This window comes from Rousettus aegyptiacus, unplaced genomic scaffold (assembly GCF_014176215.1).
Source record: "Rousettus aegyptiacus isolate mRouAeg1 unplaced genomic scaffold, mRouAeg1.p scaffold_m13_p_13, whole genome shotgun sequence".
Classification (NCBI taxonomy): Eukaryota; Metazoa; Chordata; class Mammalia; order Chiroptera; family Pteropodidae; genus Rousettus; species Rousettus aegyptiacus.
The window spans coordinates 40,505,022-40,523,846 of NW_023416288.1; the positions used below are offsets into that span (position 1 = coordinate 40,505,022).

Below are 18,825 nucleotides of genomic sequence, written 5' to 3' on the forward strand. Positions count from 1 at the left end.
GCTTTCAAGAGTAATTATAATATATCACTCTTCTTTTTCATAATCAAGGCTAAAACCTGGATGGATGCCTTCTTTGTAAACATTAATGCCACATTTTTGTGGCTTGCTGATAAAGGGGGGGGGGGTAGTGCTAAGGTCACTTTTCTCTACCTGGGTGATGATCTCTGCTCTCCACACAAAGAATGATGGACTGATACAGCTCCTGGCTGACAGCAGGATGGCAAAGAAGACACACAACAGAACAACGTTCTTACTAGAAGCCAGAAATGTAACATTCCTCGGACATCTCTCGAGATGGTTAACAGCAGTTTCTCAGGAATACGTAATTATGTGTAGTTAGAAATATCCTGTTACCTACTATTGCATTCGAGGACAGGATTCAGTATATGAGTACAAGATCGAACATGGAGGTACATGGCAAGCATCCCCGAGACACTGAGCTGAAAAGATCTCTACTTTATGAAATTATTATACAGACATCAATAGTTTTATATACATGAAAAATACTTAGGAAATACAATGGAAGAAAACATTTATAATAAGCAATAGTACATATAAATACCTCATCCTCACTCATAGCAAATGTTATTAAAACCACATTGAGATACCAATTTTCTCTATCAGACAGGTAAAAACCCAAAAGTGCGGCAACATACTCTGTTGGCGAAGCTGTCAGGAAATGGGCACTCTCGGACATATAGTATAAACTGATAGAGTTTTTATGGAAGGAAATTTGGCAATCACGTCAAAGTTTAAAAATGCATTTACTCTTTAACCTATTGATGCTACTTCTGGGAATTTATCTTTTATACAGGTAACATGTGAAGTGGCTGAAAGTAACATTGAAGAGGCAACGTGTGTGCTACGCTGTTACTCACTGAACCACTATTTATAACAGCAAGCAATTAGGAAAGAAATCAAGCATTCATCAAAAAACTTTTTTAGAACAAATATATTTGTACAAAAATAAATTAAATAAATCTCGATTGAGGGACATTTTGCAAAATACTTGACCAGTACTCCTCCAAACTGTGAAAATAAGTAAAACCAAGGAAAGTCTAAGATACTGTCACCGCCAAAAGGAGCCTAAAGAGATATGATGACTAAATATAATGTGATCTCCTATGTAAGAAAACAGTAAAACCAAAGAAATCTGGACAAAGTATAGACTTTAGCTAATAATGACGTATTCATATAGGTTCAATAATTTTAACAAGTGTACCATGCTAAAGTAAAATGTAAAATGCTAAAGTAAATGCTAAAGTAAAACAGATATATAGGCATTCTCTATACTATATTCACAATTTTTTTGTAAATATAAAATTGTTCTTAAGAAATAAAAATTATAAATTAAATTATAGGACAGCTATATAATGGAATGATTCTATGCAATGTTCAAGAAAGAATAAGGAGCTTTCTCTGAACTGATAAGAAAAAGATCTGCAATGCTATTAAGTGAAAAAAGCAGTCATATAAGAACTGGTATCTGTCTAAAGAAACCCGCTTGCACACACAAGTACCTAGTTAACAGCGGTCATCCGTCAGGGGAGCGTGGGAAAAACGAGTGATGAAGAACATGGCGGAAAGAAAAAATACACACCCACACACACGCAAACACACACACACACGCAAAACACACACACGCAAAACACACATATCAGCCGTGTAAATGAATGCCTATTTAATTTTGTTAACTCCTGCCTGGAGGACCCTCTATGAATAAGGAACGAGATGGAACCCTGGGTAAAATGTAATTATTGTTGAAAAACAACCCCCTTCCCCAAACCATGACTCTTTCTACCTCCTGCATCATCTCTATAAATTTGTTTAAAAAATAAGTACAAAATGAAAACGGAACTGATTTAAGCCTGCCAAACTTGTATGGACCAAAACTCCTAGACTTTGCCTAAAAGATCATGCTACCCTTGTCCCTTTTTCTGTAAAGTGAAAGTATGCCTAAATAAAATTTTGTTTTGAAGAGTTCTTACTATTTATTGAAAGAGAGATAATTTATCAACAGGAAAAAGAGGTGAGAGCAGAATGACAGATCCATAAAAAACTGTTTGAAATGAAGAACAAGCTATGAAAGCTTAGCATTTCCAAAAGAGATTAACAAAGCCAAGTTTTGTTCTACCTCTAGTAGGATATACCTTCGCTGACTATATCAACAGTAGGTATATACATATAAACATATAAGAGGGACAGAATAATTTGAAACCAGAACATACATACATATATATATACATATATATGTGTGTGTGTGTGTGTATATATATATATATATATATATATATATATATATATATATAACTAGTGATTTAAAGAGTCAGATTCATTTTGCCTTTGTTTCAAGGAACTATCAGAAACACAATTCAGATGGAAAGGCATTTAAGTATATGAACTTCACGATGACATCTTCAAATCAGGTCAACCTCTTAACATTTGAGGCAGCCCAAGTCAAAAGTACGTAATGAAGCCAATATGCCATATATCTAAATATTTTAAAGTTGTAAATCAAGCTAACAAATTGTTAAATACTTAAATCCTTCGACCTTAACATCTTCATAATGACCTAAAAGATTAGATTTGAATTTAGATTTCTCAGACTCTTTAGAGTTCCAGACCATTAAATAGTAGGAAGGAAGAAAGAGATGGGGAAGGAGCCTTGAGAGTTACAGAGACCTTGTAAGCTGAGACTTTCTCTAACCAGGTTCCCCCAAATGTGGTAGAGGGCACAAGAGCTCTGAGTGGGCCTGTCTTCTCCGCCACACAGACGCCTCATCCATGAGCAGGGCCAAGGGCAGGCGGGAGTAGGACCCTCAAAAGTTTCAAGCCCAGGGGGAAGGACCTTTCTCATATGGTCTAAGGGTGAAACTGCTTCAGCTACTTAGCGATCATCAAAGGAAGGAATAGAGAGCTTTCACTTTTCTGGGTCCTTTGGAATAGCACTTTGAAATAGAGACTTTTTAAATGATGATATTGACAAATAGAGAAAAATCAAAAGATGTAGTGATTCGTCGTGGGCATCCTGCAACATTGGGATTTTCTGAAATTCGAGGCCATATATAAACGGAATTGGTTGATTTTTATCATTTGTGTGTGTGTGTGTGTGTGTGTGTGTGTGTGTGTGTGTGTGTGATTTTTACACAGTGTGTGATTCAAAAGATAATCTCTGGAGAGGAGGAATGGTGGTGGGGACCATGGAGGTGACTTTTACTCTTCGGTAAGTACCATTCTTAACTGTTGGGTTTTTTATTTTCATTGTGTATATATACTGCATTTACAGGTAGAGATCTTCTTACAGTCCTTTAAGCAAATATAGGAGTTTACATGTTGAATTTAATTATCAGGCCTAGGTCTTTTGGTCCCCAGATGAAGCATTGCCAAAACAACATATTAGGTAACACGATAAATACAGAAATCCTATTTTTTCTTAATGGCAATATTCACATTAGAAACAAGCTGTCAGTAGCAAACAGCTTTGCCTGAGTTGCCTGGTTCAGCAGATGTCTCCGTTAGGAATGTGACAATTATCGCCATTATTTATTTCACTGAATATCGAGCGGTACGGAGGGAAGCCAAGTCCTCGTCAATAGTGCACGTGGCCAATTACATCACACTATCTCCTCACATGTCTCAGTCTTTGTTACTTGTGCTTAAAAATATCACAAAAAGACACGTCTGACTGACTTAAAACTGAACACGGTTCCAAGTTAACATCAGCTGTCACGCAAAACTAAGTAGGATACATAGGAGAAAGAAAGTGTTTTCCAGCCACTTTGCTTGCCGTATAATATTAGGTAACATTTACCGAGTGCTTAGTCTGTACCAGATGATGAGGAAGCACTTTATATAGTTTCTCTCTTTTAACTGTAATCAGAAACTCCTGTGATATTTACATAGATTCTTTCACCTGTACTGTGCCTTCCTCTTACCATGTCATTACTTGTTACATTAGCTGATGACTAGTTTGATAAATACCATGAATTTTTATCCACTGAACAATTCCTACTGTAGAAGTTCTATTATGAATGGACATTTTCTATTGCAATAAAGAGCAGATTATTAAGAAAAACAACATAAAGATCTTGCTCCTCAAAATAAGCTAAATTTTATTCTTAACGCTATCAATTAGATCAAAGCAAATCTTGATATAGAATTCGACAATTCAATAAACAATAAAGCACCTGCGATGGGAATTTCACATTCATTGGGTTGGATACAAAAATGATTTAGACTGTCTCTGTCTTCTTAGTGTATAGTCTGATGGAGAAGAGAAACAATTGGATGCCAAGACAGATTGTGGTCAACTCCGTGTTCCAGACATCAACCAAGTATTCAATAATGTGCGGAGGCTCTTGTTCAAACTTTGGTGATGGGAAAAGAACATTTTGAAGGCAAATGATTTGAATCAGCCTTTAAAGACTAGTTAAACTTGCAAAAGCTGATCTGGAAGCAAGAGCACCTGACAGAGGCAATAGTTTAAGGAAAGGCAACTGAGAACAGGGACTGTTTGGTAGGGCTTGTCACAGACCAGGCTACCAGAGTTGATTGAGTGGGAGATAAGGCTAGAATGATGGATTTGGATCAAATCATGGAGGGTTTTGACTATAGAAGGCAAGAGACAGAAAAGGAAAGTGAGCTCGAAGGAACATGCCCGGATCTGAACCTATGGAAGATGACTCCAGCAGTAATGTTCAGAAAAGTCGATATTTAAGGTATCTGGGAGTGGATGTGGGGAAGAGAATTAAATGAGAGTTTTTTTAAAATACAAAATCACTTATATGAATAGCAAGGTTGATTTGCTATTATTCCGCTAACTGGAGGGAAAAGAAAGGGAAAACAGAAAGGTAGTAGTCAGAGGAAACTTCAGGTTTGAGAGTCTCAGCTGTGAAGACATTGTGGCTGGCGTGAAGGCTTACCTGTGCCCGCGGCTAGCTGGACCTGCGGCAGAATGAGATGGAGCCCCCGAGCGCAGGTAAGCACCTGGTTGGCCAGGGAGTAAAAAAGATTATTAATACGGATTTTGAATTCCAAAGAATACACTGGTTATAGCTGGTTTTTGTTGTTGTTGTTGTTGTACGCCTACAGCACCTGTCTTCCTAGGTGGTCTCCCATCCAAGTACTAACCAGGCCCAACTCTGCTTAGCTTCCGAGATCAGATGGGATCCGGCATGTTCAGGGTGGCATGGCCGTAGACTGAGATTTTATGTGACAAAATTTACATTACTGTGGTATTAAAACATATGAATAGCTAAAAAAAAATACTTTAAAGGAAGACACTCAACTTCATTCATTCAACAGACATATTGAGCCATGTGCTTAATGTGAAACTGTGTTCAAGAAGCACGATGTGGTGGATTCCTCTCAAATAACAGTTTAATACATACTAATACTTCACTTCCCACTGTCAGAGGGTCCATTAGCATTTTCTGCTCTTAGCACCTGATGACCTTGGGCTAAAAGTAAAAAATACAAACTTGTTACTTGGAAGAAAAAAAAAATTTGTAGGAAAGCTATACCCAGGAACATCACCTCATGCTTCAAGAAATGGTCGAACCAAGTAAATAAGAGTGGTTCCCCAGAAATGGCTCATATTCAACATAAAACTACGACTCGCTCCCTAATGTTTTGCTTTCGAGTGTAAATTTTCACACTCACAGACTCTACAGACGATGAACCCGGATGTGCAGCCCGTCTCACTGAGTGTCCCTCTGGGTTGTCACAACACTAGCTGGGGGGGGGGGCTGGTGGCACATCTGGAGCCACTGAATGCAGGGACCAGAGCAAACTGGACTCACTGGTCCTTTGTACCCCAGATGGAGACACAGTGACAATTTTCTAAAGTTCTAAAAATAAATAATTTGTTTTTCTAGAGACAAGTACAGTGACTCTATTATACACACTCATCAGGAGATTGTACAGTGTTTGGGATGTGGTCATCGTCCAACTCAAAGAGGGATTGTTGGTCAGATGTTGAAAATATATGTAAATGGGTTCTGGGAGTACATGTTATCTCTAAATCTTCCCAAAGAATGTGGACCTAGTCCTAAAGCATTTATTTACACATTATTTTCAAACAGTTTTTGAAGTGAACTCAGAAGCCCCATTTTGCATCACATAAGTTGGTCCAATATAGACAAAATGTTGATTATTGTTGAAGTTTTGTGATAGATGTGAGGATTTATTATACTCTTCTCTCTACTGTGTATATGTTTGAAATTTTCCATAATAAAAAGAAAAAGAAAAAAGAGAGAGAGCTGTTTATTTCTTGTGTTTGTATAGCTGGGGGGTAATGATAACATTTTCTTGCTTTTCTTTTTCCTAGTGACATTCACAGGAACCTTTAAGGAGTCGCTAACCCTGGTTCCTTTTCCTCTAAAACAAACTAGAATTTACTGACGCTAGTATTTGGATGGCATGATGTCATCATTATCCTACATATTCCTTATGCTTCATAAAACTCTTTCAAGCACTGTCATTTCATTTACTTCTGTGGAACTTCTGGACCCCCAAGCATCCTCCCAAACAAATAGCTGCCCCCTCCCCCAAAATCCATCCCAAAGCAAAACTGTTTTTAATCATTCGTGAACCAACATTAATTGAACAACTAGCGTGTGCCATTATTTTAATGGTATTTTTTAAATTCTGCGACTAAATAGTTTTGTAAGAAAAAAGAAACAACAGAAAGCCTGCGTTTGGTCAATAAACATTTATTAAGCACCCGCTCTCTGCAAAGTAGATGCTCTGGCACAGAGTATGCTGGGAACTTCTGTCTGGAAGCGAGAGTGGTAGAGTCGACTGAGCTGGCCCTTGCAGAGAGGAAAGGGGAGCTTCGAGAAGTACAGGTGGTCAGGCTCTGCACACAGGGCCATTTAGGTCTGGGTGGTCCCAGGAAGGACTGAGAACGATTGGTTTAATCGCTAAGCCTAAGTGGGACCAGAGCACACTCCAGCGTGACTGAAGCCGGCACAGTCATCCATGGAGTAGTTGGTGGGTGGAAGGCAGGCAGGATACGTGTTTGAAGCTGCATCCTGGTGGCGGAAAGAATATGAAAACTGGGCCCAAGAGAAAGAATTCAGCAAGATTTGGGCAAGTGTTCAGAACTCAGAGCTGCTGACTGGGCTCAGGTTCAAGGCTGGGCTTCGGTCCTGGTGGAGTTCTCAGCAAGGACTGAGAAAGGATCGATTGTACTATATCGGGCCCCTTTTGTGTAGCAGGCACTGTGTCAAGCTCTTTTCTTACATAATCTCATTTCATCCTCACGACAGCCCTGGGAGATAGGGTGATTTGCCCACGGTCAGACGGCCAGTAAACGGATGAGCTGTGTTTAAAGCTAACTCTATTCCCACTTCAAAGCCTGCACTCTTTCTGCCCCCAGCCCCCCACGCTACCTACAGGGACCAGGGCAAAGGCCTGTCAGGCTCGCCCAGAGGTAGCAGCTGGGAAGACCATTTATGTGAGTATAAGAGGCTCTGCTCACACTAGGCACCGGGCGGCTGACTATTTCCACACTCCATTAACTGGTGGGTTAAGGAAAAAAACAGCGACTCCTGACTGACAGGGTTCTCATTCCCCGCATCACGCCTCAGGCAACATAGTAAAGTTAGCAAGTGTGTCTTCGTTTCTCCAGCCTCTCAGTTTTACCTGTTTCTTCCCCAGTCCCTGAGGAGGTTACAACTGTCACGCTCTTCACCTCCATTCACACCAAGTAATACATGTCCCACGACAGACAAAAGCACTGTGCTTTGGGGACGTGCAGCTTTTGACCACAAAGAGCAGGCACTTAGAGGAACGACACTGAGAGAGGCAGGAGCTGGGGAGGATTTGGAAGATATGCCTAATTCTCCAAAGTCACACTTGCAGATAAGACGTAGCACATTCAAATGATCCTGCTGCTATCTAAAGAGAAATGGTAAGCTTTCAGGAGATGGATGAGCAAGAGTCCTGCTGCCGGGATTCCCCGGAAGTCCTTTCACGGCACTGTGCCAGCCTATCCATACCGAGTCCTCGTTTGCACAGGAAACACACACACACACATGTGCTTTTCACAGAGACAGTCATCAGAGGGCACAGTCCACGAAAGCTGCTTTCTTTCGATGACTGAAGTTATAGACCCAGACACTGCTGCATTAGCATTCCAAACACAGCACTGCCCTACCCTACCACAAACCCAGTCAGCAAGAGAGGCTCTCCCGCCCCCAACCATTGTTCAGTGAGAGCTCGAGATCATGGAAGTACCCTCCACTTATCACAGTTCAAAGCTGTTCTGGCAAAGACTTCTGATTAGTGGCTATGAAATATGTATAGGTAAGTAGGTAGTAGACAGTAGGTAGGTAGGTAGGTAGGTAGGTAGATTTAGACTTAGATTTGGAGGTGATAGTTTACTTGCTGAGAGACCTATAAATGTGACTCTAAGATAATGTCAAGCTGGATGACAATTTTCTGTATCCTATATACATAATGGAAGAAAGTAATTTAACGAGGCAGCATAATACAGTCGACCAAAGATGTGGCTTTGCTGCTTGTTAACTGTGCAACTTTTACAAATTACTTTACTTCTCTGAGCCTTGTTTTCTGGCATGATAAAATAAAAAGAGTAAAACTTGCCTTGAGAAGTTTTTGTGAGGATTGGGTGTAAATATGTGAAGTGCCTAACGATGCCTCTTGAGACACAGGGGCTCAAAACATTTGTTGAATGACTAAGTCGTAGATGTTCAATAAAGGTAGTTTTTATTATTTATTACAGTGTTTGTTAAGCTTTATAGGCTTTAAACCTGTCTACCCCATGTTCCTCTGGGAATAATTTAAAAAATAATGGTTTTCTTTTGAATCTTTAAAACAAACACATCTGTTGCAAAATTTCAAATTCCATAAGTATACAAATAAAAAGGGAAAGGCCCTGCTACAAAGCCTATACCTTAGACGTAACCACTGTTAAGAGTTCGATATATATCGTTCCAGGCCTTTTGCTAGGCCTATACAAACATAATTTCCAAACACGAGTTTGTGCCGTACTCAGTACTTTGTAGCTTAAGATTTTGACACAGCATCTTGGACATCCTTCCAGGCCTACTATTCTATTCACGTGATCAGACTGTAATTTATGCTACAAATCTATTACCGGACAACTAGGTTATTTACTGTTTTTCGCTTTTTCAACCAGTGCTGTAATGAACACCCTCATGTAAATATTGTCTTGGCACATATGCTAGTTATTTTTCTAGGATACATTTTTAGAAGAAGACTAGACAAGTCAAAGGGTACATATAACAATTAGACACTGCTAACTTACAGGGAGAGTGTTATAGGCTGAATTGTGTTACCTCAAAATTCATGTTGAAGCCCTAACCCCTAGTACCTCAGAATGGGACTGCATTTAAAGATAGGGCTTTTAAAGCGGTGTGGGGGCGGGGGGGGGGGGGAGGGGGGAGGCGGGGGCGGGAGGTGCTTAATTTAAATGAGGCCATGAGGGTGGGCCCTAATACAATCTGACTGGTGACCTTATGAGAAGAGGAAATGTGGACAAAGAGACCTCAGGGATGTTCCTGCAGGGAGAAAAAGGCCACACGAGGACACAGAGAGAAGGCAGCCATCTATCTGCAAGGAGAGAGATTCAGGAGGAACTAAACCTGCTGACACTTTGATCTTGAACTTCTAGCTTCAGAACCATGAGAAATTGTCCGTTGCTTAAGCCACCCAGGCTTTCGGCGTTTCCTTTCGGCTGCCCCAGCAGGCTAATGCAGAGGGCTTACCCTCACGGCCTTGGTGGCCCTCCTGTTCAGAGCCGAGGTCCACGCAGCGCGAGCAAGCTGCCCCAGCCCCTTGCTCCCTGTTTCCTTGAGCTCACGTTCTCTGCCCCTGTCTTCATTGTCCTCACCCTTCTTCCTCATCACAGTTTATTTAATAAGAGATGTTTATTATGAACACTGGGGAATTTTAAGGCGATTTGGATGTTTGTGAATAATTTGTTCTTTGATGTATCTCATTCTGGCATGGCATTTAGATAATGAGAAGAAGTTATTAAGGGATTGTCCCATTGAAATAGCTTCTATTTTCATTGTATGAACTTTGAGATAATGAGAAAAAAAAAATCTTTCCCACAGTTTCACATTTCTTCCACTGATTGATGGGAGTAAGTAGCTTACCTTTGTAGATTATTTTAAATGTATTAGATAAATCTTTAGATTAAGATAATTAAATTACCCTAGATCAACCTAGCAGCTAGCTAGACTTAATGTCCCTCCCCCCTGAGGCTGTGTTTTAACACATTCTCTCTCCCGGACCACCCCTTGTCACTCAGCCTTCAGTACATCCGACCTGTGTGCTTCTGTAAGAAAGAGGTAGGAAGGAAACTTGAAATGACTTGAGGATCTACATTCTGCTACTCAGCCATCCTCAGTAACCTTCACATATTTGACATGCTTTCAATTTCATGAAGAAGACTGACTCACCCAGAATTACACAGCCACAGAAGCTAAAATAATCGGTCTCGAGGTCTCCTAATATTTCTTTCTTCCTTCAGCAATTCCTTTTACTTGTAAAGCAGAGGATTGTTTTGCTGGAGACTGCCGCATGTTGGTGTCAAAACGAAAAGAAGAGGGAGAGTATCAGTCAGCGAGAGAAAAGAGGGTTTTACTTTTGGAATCTCTTCCTTCTCTTTCCGTTTCGGAGCTCATTCTGATTGCTTAAGTACCATAGATGTAGGAAGGATTTTGCTTACTTTTCCCCACAGGTTAGTATACCTCAGGAAGCTACGAGTCAGGCCTGCCTCTTATCTAGAACTGATCAAGAGGGAGGGAGAAGGGGAGGAAGCAACTGGGCTGAAACCGAAGCGTAGGTAGACCTGTTCTTCCTCCAGTCTTGCCAATGGCAGTATCAGCTGAGCCTTTTATTTGACTGTCAAGGTGATGTTAACAACCCCCACACCTCACATAAGCACAGAAGCCTCATGGTGATGCTAAAAATACAAAGAAATCTCTGCCATTTGAAATCTGAGGGAAATTGTGTAGGAAAGGGTTTTTTTCCTGACTTTTTTCTTGACGTGTTTGGATTTGTGTATGTACTGGATATTGGGGATAAATTAAGTAGCAAATATGAAGATAATATAACAATCTCTTCCTATTTGCAATACTCACGTTTCATGTTTTTTTTTTCTTTTTTGCCCTTTATCAGTGTTCCTTTTTCTACTTCATTCAGTTTTCTAAACCACAAACACTAAAAGTATATGCAATTATTTCCAAAACAATATCTGAGTGCCTACTATGCGCAGGGCATTATGCTAGAACAAGATGGAAAGATAGCTAAGATATAATCTATCCTCAGGGCCTGTAGTCTCATAGTAAAGGTAATTCATCGTCATACTTGCTCAGAAATTTGCAAAACAGCTAAATCTGACAAGAAAACACATTTTGTCTAGTGCTCATTGACAGCATCTACATGTTACCAATCTTTAGGGCACGCCAAAAAGATATTCTGAAACAATAACCAATTGAATGAACACTTTTATCAGAAGTAAAGATTTTAGAAGAGTTTGCTCACTTATGTGTCATAAATCGTTCACACTCATGCCATGTGTGAACTATAGGGCTATAAAGTAATATCATCTGCACTACATCTGCTTCATTTAAAATCAAATTTTAACATTTATAGTTTTAATAGTTGGTATTGTGGCCTTATATATTACATGACAAAAAGTATTTGAAGAAGATTTTTAATTGGTAGTTGGCTGATTTAGAGTTATAAGGTCTCTTCCAACTCTTGAGATGGTAGATTCTTAAGAGTGTAGCTTTTGGAATAAGAGCTCCAGGGGGAAATATCTGTAGTTCAACGCTAGTGTTTAATGCTGTACTCCCACTGCTTTGGATAAAGATGGCCATTATTTTGGTTTCATAAAATCTGTTTATCTGGTGGTTGATTGGCAAGTTGTTATCATTTACTGCCAAATTTCTGAAAGCAAATCCAGGGGAAAAAGTATCAAAAACCATAAATAAATCTCATACACGATTCCTTCCATGAAATGGATCACAATTAACATACACCATTATTTGTTCTTTTATTTTTTTAATTAGGTGCTTAAGTATCTCCCTAAAATAGGATCCAATAATGTCAAATGATTAGAGAGATACGGTATCTCTTGCAGAGCCTGCAAGTTGTCAGGAGCCTCACAAAGGAAGGGAATAATGGCGCACTCTTTTAATTATTATTAAGCATTTGTTCTCTCCCAGTCAGTCTCCATGATAATCCAAGCAATAGCTTCACATAAAGCAAGCCCATTCGTCTGGCACAGGAATTGCTTCCTTGCTGGATGGACTTCCTGTCTTCCTGGATATGAGGTCCTCTGAGGTGGGCCCTCAGGAAATGCTCACTCAGAGGTCTGCTAGGAAGAGTGATTTGGAGAGGGCAGCTTCCAATAGCGTGCTAAATGATAGCCTTGTACTAACCTAAAGCGTGTCATCTAAACTTCCTTAAGTTCAATCCAACTCGCTTTCAGTAGCCTCTTATATAGCAGGAGGCATTCAATCATTGCCAAAGTCAATATTAAGTCTGGTTGTTGAAGGCAGCTGGTTTCCCATAGAACCATGTGTCTCTATTTCCTATTTCAGTCAGTTTATGATTCAGTGGTACAAAATGCCAAAGGGAGTTGGCAACAACGGGCTTTCCACTTATAATAGATTTTATGTACTTTGGATTTTTCGCCAGGATTGTGCTCAGTGGTATTTTGACTGTGTAATCAGTTTGGTAGCTCTACAACAAGTGGTGATTGGCGATGAAACCTCAAGGTAAACGACTTCCTCTCTTCCCTCAGTCCCAGAGGCAACTGTGCTGCCAGCCCATTCCCAGGGGCCGGAGTCCTGACAGAGTGGGGCTCTCATCCGCATTAGAACTTAGTTTCCATGAGAATCCTGGAATTCGAAAATTCCTTGAGCTTCCAGTGATAAGTTGAGATAACTCTGGCCTCCTGGGGCAGTCAGGATTCAGACATCCTATTTTTGCTCTGCTTTCTCTCCAACTCACTCCTTGGCTGGTGGGAAAAAGAAAAATCCCTCCTTCCAAGGTAGAGAATTTAAGAATGAGAGCTGTTACTTAAACGGCTATTTTGCTGTCTGTTTAAATCTCTGGCATTCGAGTCGCGTGGTTCTCTCATTTTCTTTTGTTATTGCTACTATTTTGGCTTCTCTTCCTCTGTGGGGTGAAGTTTGATCTATGTAAAGGAAGAGGAAGTGAGGCTTCTTTTTTCTAATTTTTGTTCATTAGTTGTTTAACCTTGCGAATGTCACTTGACTTTCTGTACTGTATAGATTCTTAATCTATAAAAGGGCAGGTCAATATTCCCTTTCATTTGCAGAACGTTAACACTGTCAATTATTTCAGTTAGATTCTCTGACCTCAACAGAACTTGCCTCTGATAACTATCCTATTTAATTATGAATTCAACACTGGAATGTGCTATTTGTTTTCAAATATCTAAAAGTTAAATATGAAAATGTTTAAACCATACTTACCTTGATTCCCTGTATTTGTATTTCATGACACATAAGATACTATGGATGGCAGAATATTTCTCTTGAGGAATATCTTGAATTATGAGGTTTCATAGTCTAAATCTGATGTGAACAAAATATACTCCCATATTCACTCATATGAAACTAGCTTGTTTTTAAATAAGTTATATATCTTTCATTTTCATAAGAAAAAAGTTTTATTTAGTTAATGTCTCCTTATTTTCTGCATCATTTCTCAATCCTCTACTACTGCTTTTTAACTTTTTGGGCATTCGAATATTACTGTTAACAGGGAAATATTGTGGACTAAATCATTTCATAAAATACACTCCTGAAATCGCAGGCTCCACCCCTACTACCCAACCTGATCATGTCTGCTAAGTTTTGACATTGTAGAAAACAGGACAGACTTGTTCTATAAGTGCCATCTCACTTACACTGTTGTTTCTGAATTGGCCCTCAAAGAAAACCTTCATATAGACTTAATATTATCCACACGTCCTTCTGCCTGCCCTAAGTGTAAAAGTACTTGAAAACTGTAGAAACCATCTTACCCTTTCACCACAGCAAATGTCTAGCAAATGAAGACAGGATTCAGGACAAGAGAGAAACAAATCTCTTTACCTGAGGTCTCATGTATTGGAAAAGCATGAGGTCTCTGAAACTTGTCTCAGGCTCTTACTGATTCTGATTCTGAGACCTTGAATAAATCACTTCTCTTCTCCAAACACTGGTTTCTCATTTAGAAGAGTAATACCTATTCCACTAAATTGGTATGTGAAATGGGTGGCTATAAACATTCGTATCTCCTATGAGATACTATGAGATCGCACGTAATCCTGATTCCACCACCAAAGCTAGAACGCTGATCCTCATTTATCACAGACGATTACCAAAACAACACTATTTGTATAACATGCCATACTTTACAAAGCATGTTCACCTGAAGAATACTTTCACTTATGTATATTCAGATATTAAGTGTGGGTATTTTTTTGCCCATTTGGATAGTTATTCTGGGAATTTTGGGGGAAACTCTAATTAAGAAATATTAAGCAGCCATGTGCCAGGGTTTTGGCAAAGTGACATCATTAATTATTTAACACATCAACATTAGCACATATGGTATATGCTAGGACAGCAGTTCTCATGTGTTTGGGCTCAGAACCCTTTTACATTCGTACAAATTATTGAGGACTTCAAAGAGTTTTTGTTTATATGGAATATATCTATTGATACTTACTAGAAATTAAAACCAAGAAAATTTAAAAATATTTATTCATTAAAATAACAATAAATCCATTACATGTTAACATAAATATTTTTATGAAAAATAATCATATCTTCCAAAAACAAACAGAAATTAGTTTGAAGAGTGCCATTGTTTTACATTTTTTGCAAATCCATTTAATGTCAGCCTTAATATGAGAAAGCTGAATTATTTATCTTTTTGCAGTCAATATGTTACAATTATCATACTTCATGTAGTCTCTAGAAAACTCGTGAGAGAATGAGAATGAAAAAGGTTAAAAAAAAAAACTCTCAGTATTAGAATTAAAATAATTCTGACTTCATGGGTTCCCTCACATCTCAGAGAACTCCCACAAAGGTTCCTCGTTCCACACATCGACCACTGTGCTGGCGCTTATTATGCAGTTACAACTCAAGAAATATTTGCTGAATGAAATAATGGATACCATACCCTGTGCTAGGTGCTGGGGACACACAGGTGACCAAGACAAGAGTCGCAGCTCTAAGGAAATTAAACTGGAATGAAAGAGACAAGTACGTACAAGACTGCTGTTGGCACCACCACAGGAGTATAAGGTATTACGGGGGGATAAGAGGGTACCTTGACCCATCTTGAGACTTCCTATTAGAGGAAATGATGGCCAAGCTGAGACTTAAAAGAGAAAGCTAGGTAAGAAACGCAAGTGTAAAAAGGAGGGTGAAGGATCCCAGACAGAAAGAGCAGCAAGGCTTGCTAGAATTTAGAGAGCAATGCATGGAAGATTGGCCAGAAATGAGGAAATGTATCATGTAAGTTTCCTGAGGGAAAGTTTGAAGACTTTAACAGGGAACTAACATCGTTAAAGGTTAGACGGTCATTCTGTACAATGTGAAGAATGAGCTGGAGTAGAACGAGGCACCAGGCAGAAAGGCTGTGGCAGAGATGGCAGAGAGGTGAGGCAGGAGGTAATACTGGCCTTGACAGAATAGCAGTGGTGGAGATGAGAGAGAAAGGAATAGGTTAGAGACATATGAGAAGGAAAAACTAAGAGGACATTCTGGTGGCCGTAGGAGGTGAGAGAAAAGGAGGGGCTGAGTGTAAAAATCCATATTTTGTGCTTAGGCAATTGGGTTGATGATGATTCCATTTAGAGATTGGGAACACAGAAGCAAGTATAATGAAAATGAGCTTAATTTGGGATACATTGTTTTGAGATACCTTGAAACATCAGGACATATATTTTGAAGGCAGTCAGATATGCAGATCTGTAGGAAGGAAAGAGAACTGAACCAGAAATGTATATTTCTGGAGTCATTAGCATATATATATGGTCACTGAAGCCATGGAAGTGAATGAGATCACCAAAGGAGAGTATGAAAAGTTAGATAGGAATAAACTGACTAGGACACAATTTTGAGATACATGGACATTTAAGTGACAGGTGGAAGATGGAGGTCCTGGAAATTAAAAATACTATAAAGAAGCCAGGAGGAAAACTAGGGAAGTGTAGTTTCACAAATCAAGGGATGTAAATGGAGCAGGCCATGATCACTAGTGTCAAATGCTGTAGAGGGGTTGAGTAAAATAAGAAAAAGGGTCCACTGGATTGAACAAAGGGTTGTTAGTAACCTTGTTGGGAGTTTCAGTGCAGTGCTAAGGACAGAGTCCAGAAGCTTACTGAATAAATAATCCATCGAGTGGAGTTCCTGGGAAGACAGAACCCAGAGGACAGGCACAAGGAGATAAAATATAGAGAACATGCAGAAGTCTGTGTCTCTGATGGGGGAGGGGGTGGGTACCTGATCCATTGTGATGTTTGAAAGGATAGGTGTGGGTGCAGGTAGTAGGCTTACCTATGTGGAAGCAAGAAGTTGTTGGAATTCCTCTCTGATGAGTTTACTTTTTCTTGACACTAAATGGAGCAAATGGAGACTTAGGAAACAGTAGACATCAAGACACAAAACAAGCTGTTTCCTTAGATAAATTTCCTTCATTAAAAAAAAATTACTTGGAAACATTTCAAGTATACAAAGTAATATAAAAATAATAACAATTTAACTCCCATGTATCCTCCACCTTTAAGGTTTTGCCACATATTCTGCAGGTTACTTTTTGTAGAAAATAAAACATTGTAGATACAAGTGAACCCTCCCTATTACATTCCTTTCTCTTCCTGTCTGGAATTCACCCTATTCTAAATTTGGTATCTATCATCTCCTTATATGATTTCCAGTGTGATCTCAGTTTCTTATTTTAAAAAATTTATTTATGGTATACCATACACATCTTTCTGCAACCTTTTTTTCCCTCTCAAATATTATGTGAAGGGACGCTATCAAAATTAACGCTAGTAGCTGTAGCTCATTAACATCCATTGTTTAGCATTTTGTGTGTGTGAATTTGTCCGACAATGTAACTTATTCATTTTCCTGTAAGCGGACATTTAAATGGTTTCACTAATATAAGCAATGCTGCTGTGAACATTCTTGTGCTGGCCATGATCCGGCATATATGTATATATATATATATATATACACACACACACACACATATACATATATATATACACACACACGCACGCACGCACATACATATATATACATATATGTATACACACACGTGTGTATATATATAAAATTCCTTAACGTGCAGATTAATAGGAAGGATAATACATGTGCACGAATTATAAAATGAAGACAGCCATTAGTTTTCAAGAAAGGTGCAAAAGACCGTGGGCTGTTCTGAGCAAAGTGAAGCTGCTTTCATCAGAAGGCATTTGGAGTTGGCGCCAATGACTGAGCAACATTCACTGCTACAGTACAAGACCCCACGATTGTAGCCCTTGATTACTCTTTAACTGTTACCCGATAGTTTCACGTGCTCCCATTCATTTCCTCGACTACAGTGTGCACTCCAGGACACTACTCTAGGAGGACCCCCACAGGGTACCAACAAGGTGAGCCAACCCGAGTTCGCAGTGGAAGCTGCAGTAGTGGATCTCTTGGCTGTGCCAGGACAGCAAAGTGACAGCGCTAGGAGAATGTTGGGGCAACCAGGGCCTAACCTCGCTTTCCACCCCGAGGCAAGGAGGGTGGGGAAACGGGGATGGATGGGCACATGGGCACATAGACACTTGCCTCGAAGTGTCTCTTCCCTTTCACTCACAATGCCCGCCAGGTCAGTAGCTAGCAGTCGAGGCGTAGACGCGGCCCCCGCCCCGAGCGCAGCTTCCCAGTCTGGCCTCTTCCAAGAGGCGCCTCTTTGCCTTACGCCAACTCCGTAAGCAGGCGCTAAAGCCAACGGGGCGGCTCCCGCCGCTGCAAAACCTGACGTGAGATTGCGTGGGGCAGCACTGGCGGCGGCCATCTTTAATTTGGGCAAAACCCCACCCTCGCGCCCCACCAGCCACTCCCTCTCCGCTTCCCCGGGCCTTTCCCTGACAAACCTAAGGCTGTTTAACCTTGAGCTCAATATTGAAGAAATCTGTACAGACACCTGACTCCCCATGACTCCAGAGGTGCCAAATCCCACCAATTTAAATATGGCGGCTAAACGCGAGCAGCACGGCCGTGCTAACGCCAATGAAGTCATGCTCGCAATGGAGCAAGGCGGCGAGGTGCGCAAGGAGTAATCTCGCGAGATCGAAGCCAGCGCCCCCCCCCTCCCCACCCCGCTCGGCCCGGAAGCCTCTTCAGAAGGGGCGGGGGCAGCGGAGAGAGCGGGAGACGGGCGGGAGCCGGGGGAGGAGTCGGTCTGCTGTCGCCTGCGTAAGCGGGGCAGCGACGCCGGGCGGCTACGCCGCGGAATCGGCGTAGGCGGCTTTGGAGAATCCGCGGGCTGCGCCGCTCCCGGGCTGGTCGCGGAGGGGGAGGGGATGTCGGTCAGTGCGAGATCCGCTGCTGCTGAGGAGAGGAGCGTCAACAGCAGCACCATGGGTGAGTCTCAGCTTCGGGCCGCCGCGCCTCGGGTCGGCGGCTCCGCACGCGGCGGGGGCCGCGCGGCCGCCGGGCCGGGCCGCGGGGACGGCCCGAGGCGCGGCGCGGCGGGGGCGGCCGCGGACGGGGGTGGGTGGGGGCGACGGCGGGCCCG

General features: G+C 40.9%; 2 protein-coding genes and 1 pseudogene across 7 annotated transcripts in view; 1 reads left to right on the forward strand and 2 right to left on the reverse strand.

Annotated features, from left to right (window-relative positions):
* Positions 1-4,832: 4,832 nt before the first annotated feature.
* LOC107518344 lies at positions 4,833-18,347 on the reverse strand. Of its 3 annotated transcripts, none has more exons than XM_036230473.1 (3): positions 17,874-18,347; positions 16,590-16,648; positions 4,833-4,986 (listed from the first exon to the last, which is right to left on the reverse strand). In XM_036230473.1, the coding sequence occupies exons 1-2, from the start codon at positions 18,325-18,327 to the stop codon at positions 16,590-16,592; spliced, it is 513 nt and encodes a 170-aa protein (XP_036086366.1). In that variant the 5' UTR covers positions 18,328-18,347; the 3' UTR covers positions 4,833-4,986. The 3 variants fall into 3 exon arrangements, with proteins under 3 accessions (XP_036086366.1, XP_016015408.2, XP_036086367.1); XM_016159922.2 differs by lacking the exon at positions 4,833-4,986 and adding an exon at positions 9,723-10,568; XM_036230474.1 differs by lacking the exon at positions 4,833-4,986 and adding an exon at positions 14,856-16,001.
* On the reverse strand, positions 5,083-5,200 carry LOC118611040 (annotated as a pseudogene).
* Positions 18,348-18,409: 62 nt separating the features above from the next.
* The window catches only part of SEPTIN7 (septin 7), a 67,150-nt gene continuing 66,734 nt past the window's right edge, over positions 18,410-18,825 (forward strand). For 2 of the 4 annotated variants that reach the window (XM_016159892.2, XM_016159889.2), the window contains exon 1: positions 18,513-18,671. In XM_016159892.2, the coding sequence (XP_016015378.1) occupies positions 18,611-18,671 (61 nt within the window). In that variant the 5' untranslated portion in view covers positions 18,513-18,610. Of the gene's footprint in view, positions 18,672-18,825 lie in introns of all 4 variants that reach the window. The other 2 variants (XM_016159878.2, XM_016159871.2) reach the window with 2 other exon arrangements.

What these genes read in the sequence shown, in the direction of transcription:
- LOC107518344 (XM_036230473.1), bottom strand. Translation starts at nt 18,327, where the DNA reads ATGACTTCATTGGCGTTAGCACGGCCGTGCTGCTCGCGTTTAGCCGCC. An exon ending in AAGGGAAGAGACACTTCGAG is followed by an intron (nt 16,649 to 17,873) that starts GCAAGTGTCTAT and finishes TGCTCCATTTAG; the next exon opens with TGTCAAGAAAAAGTAAACTC.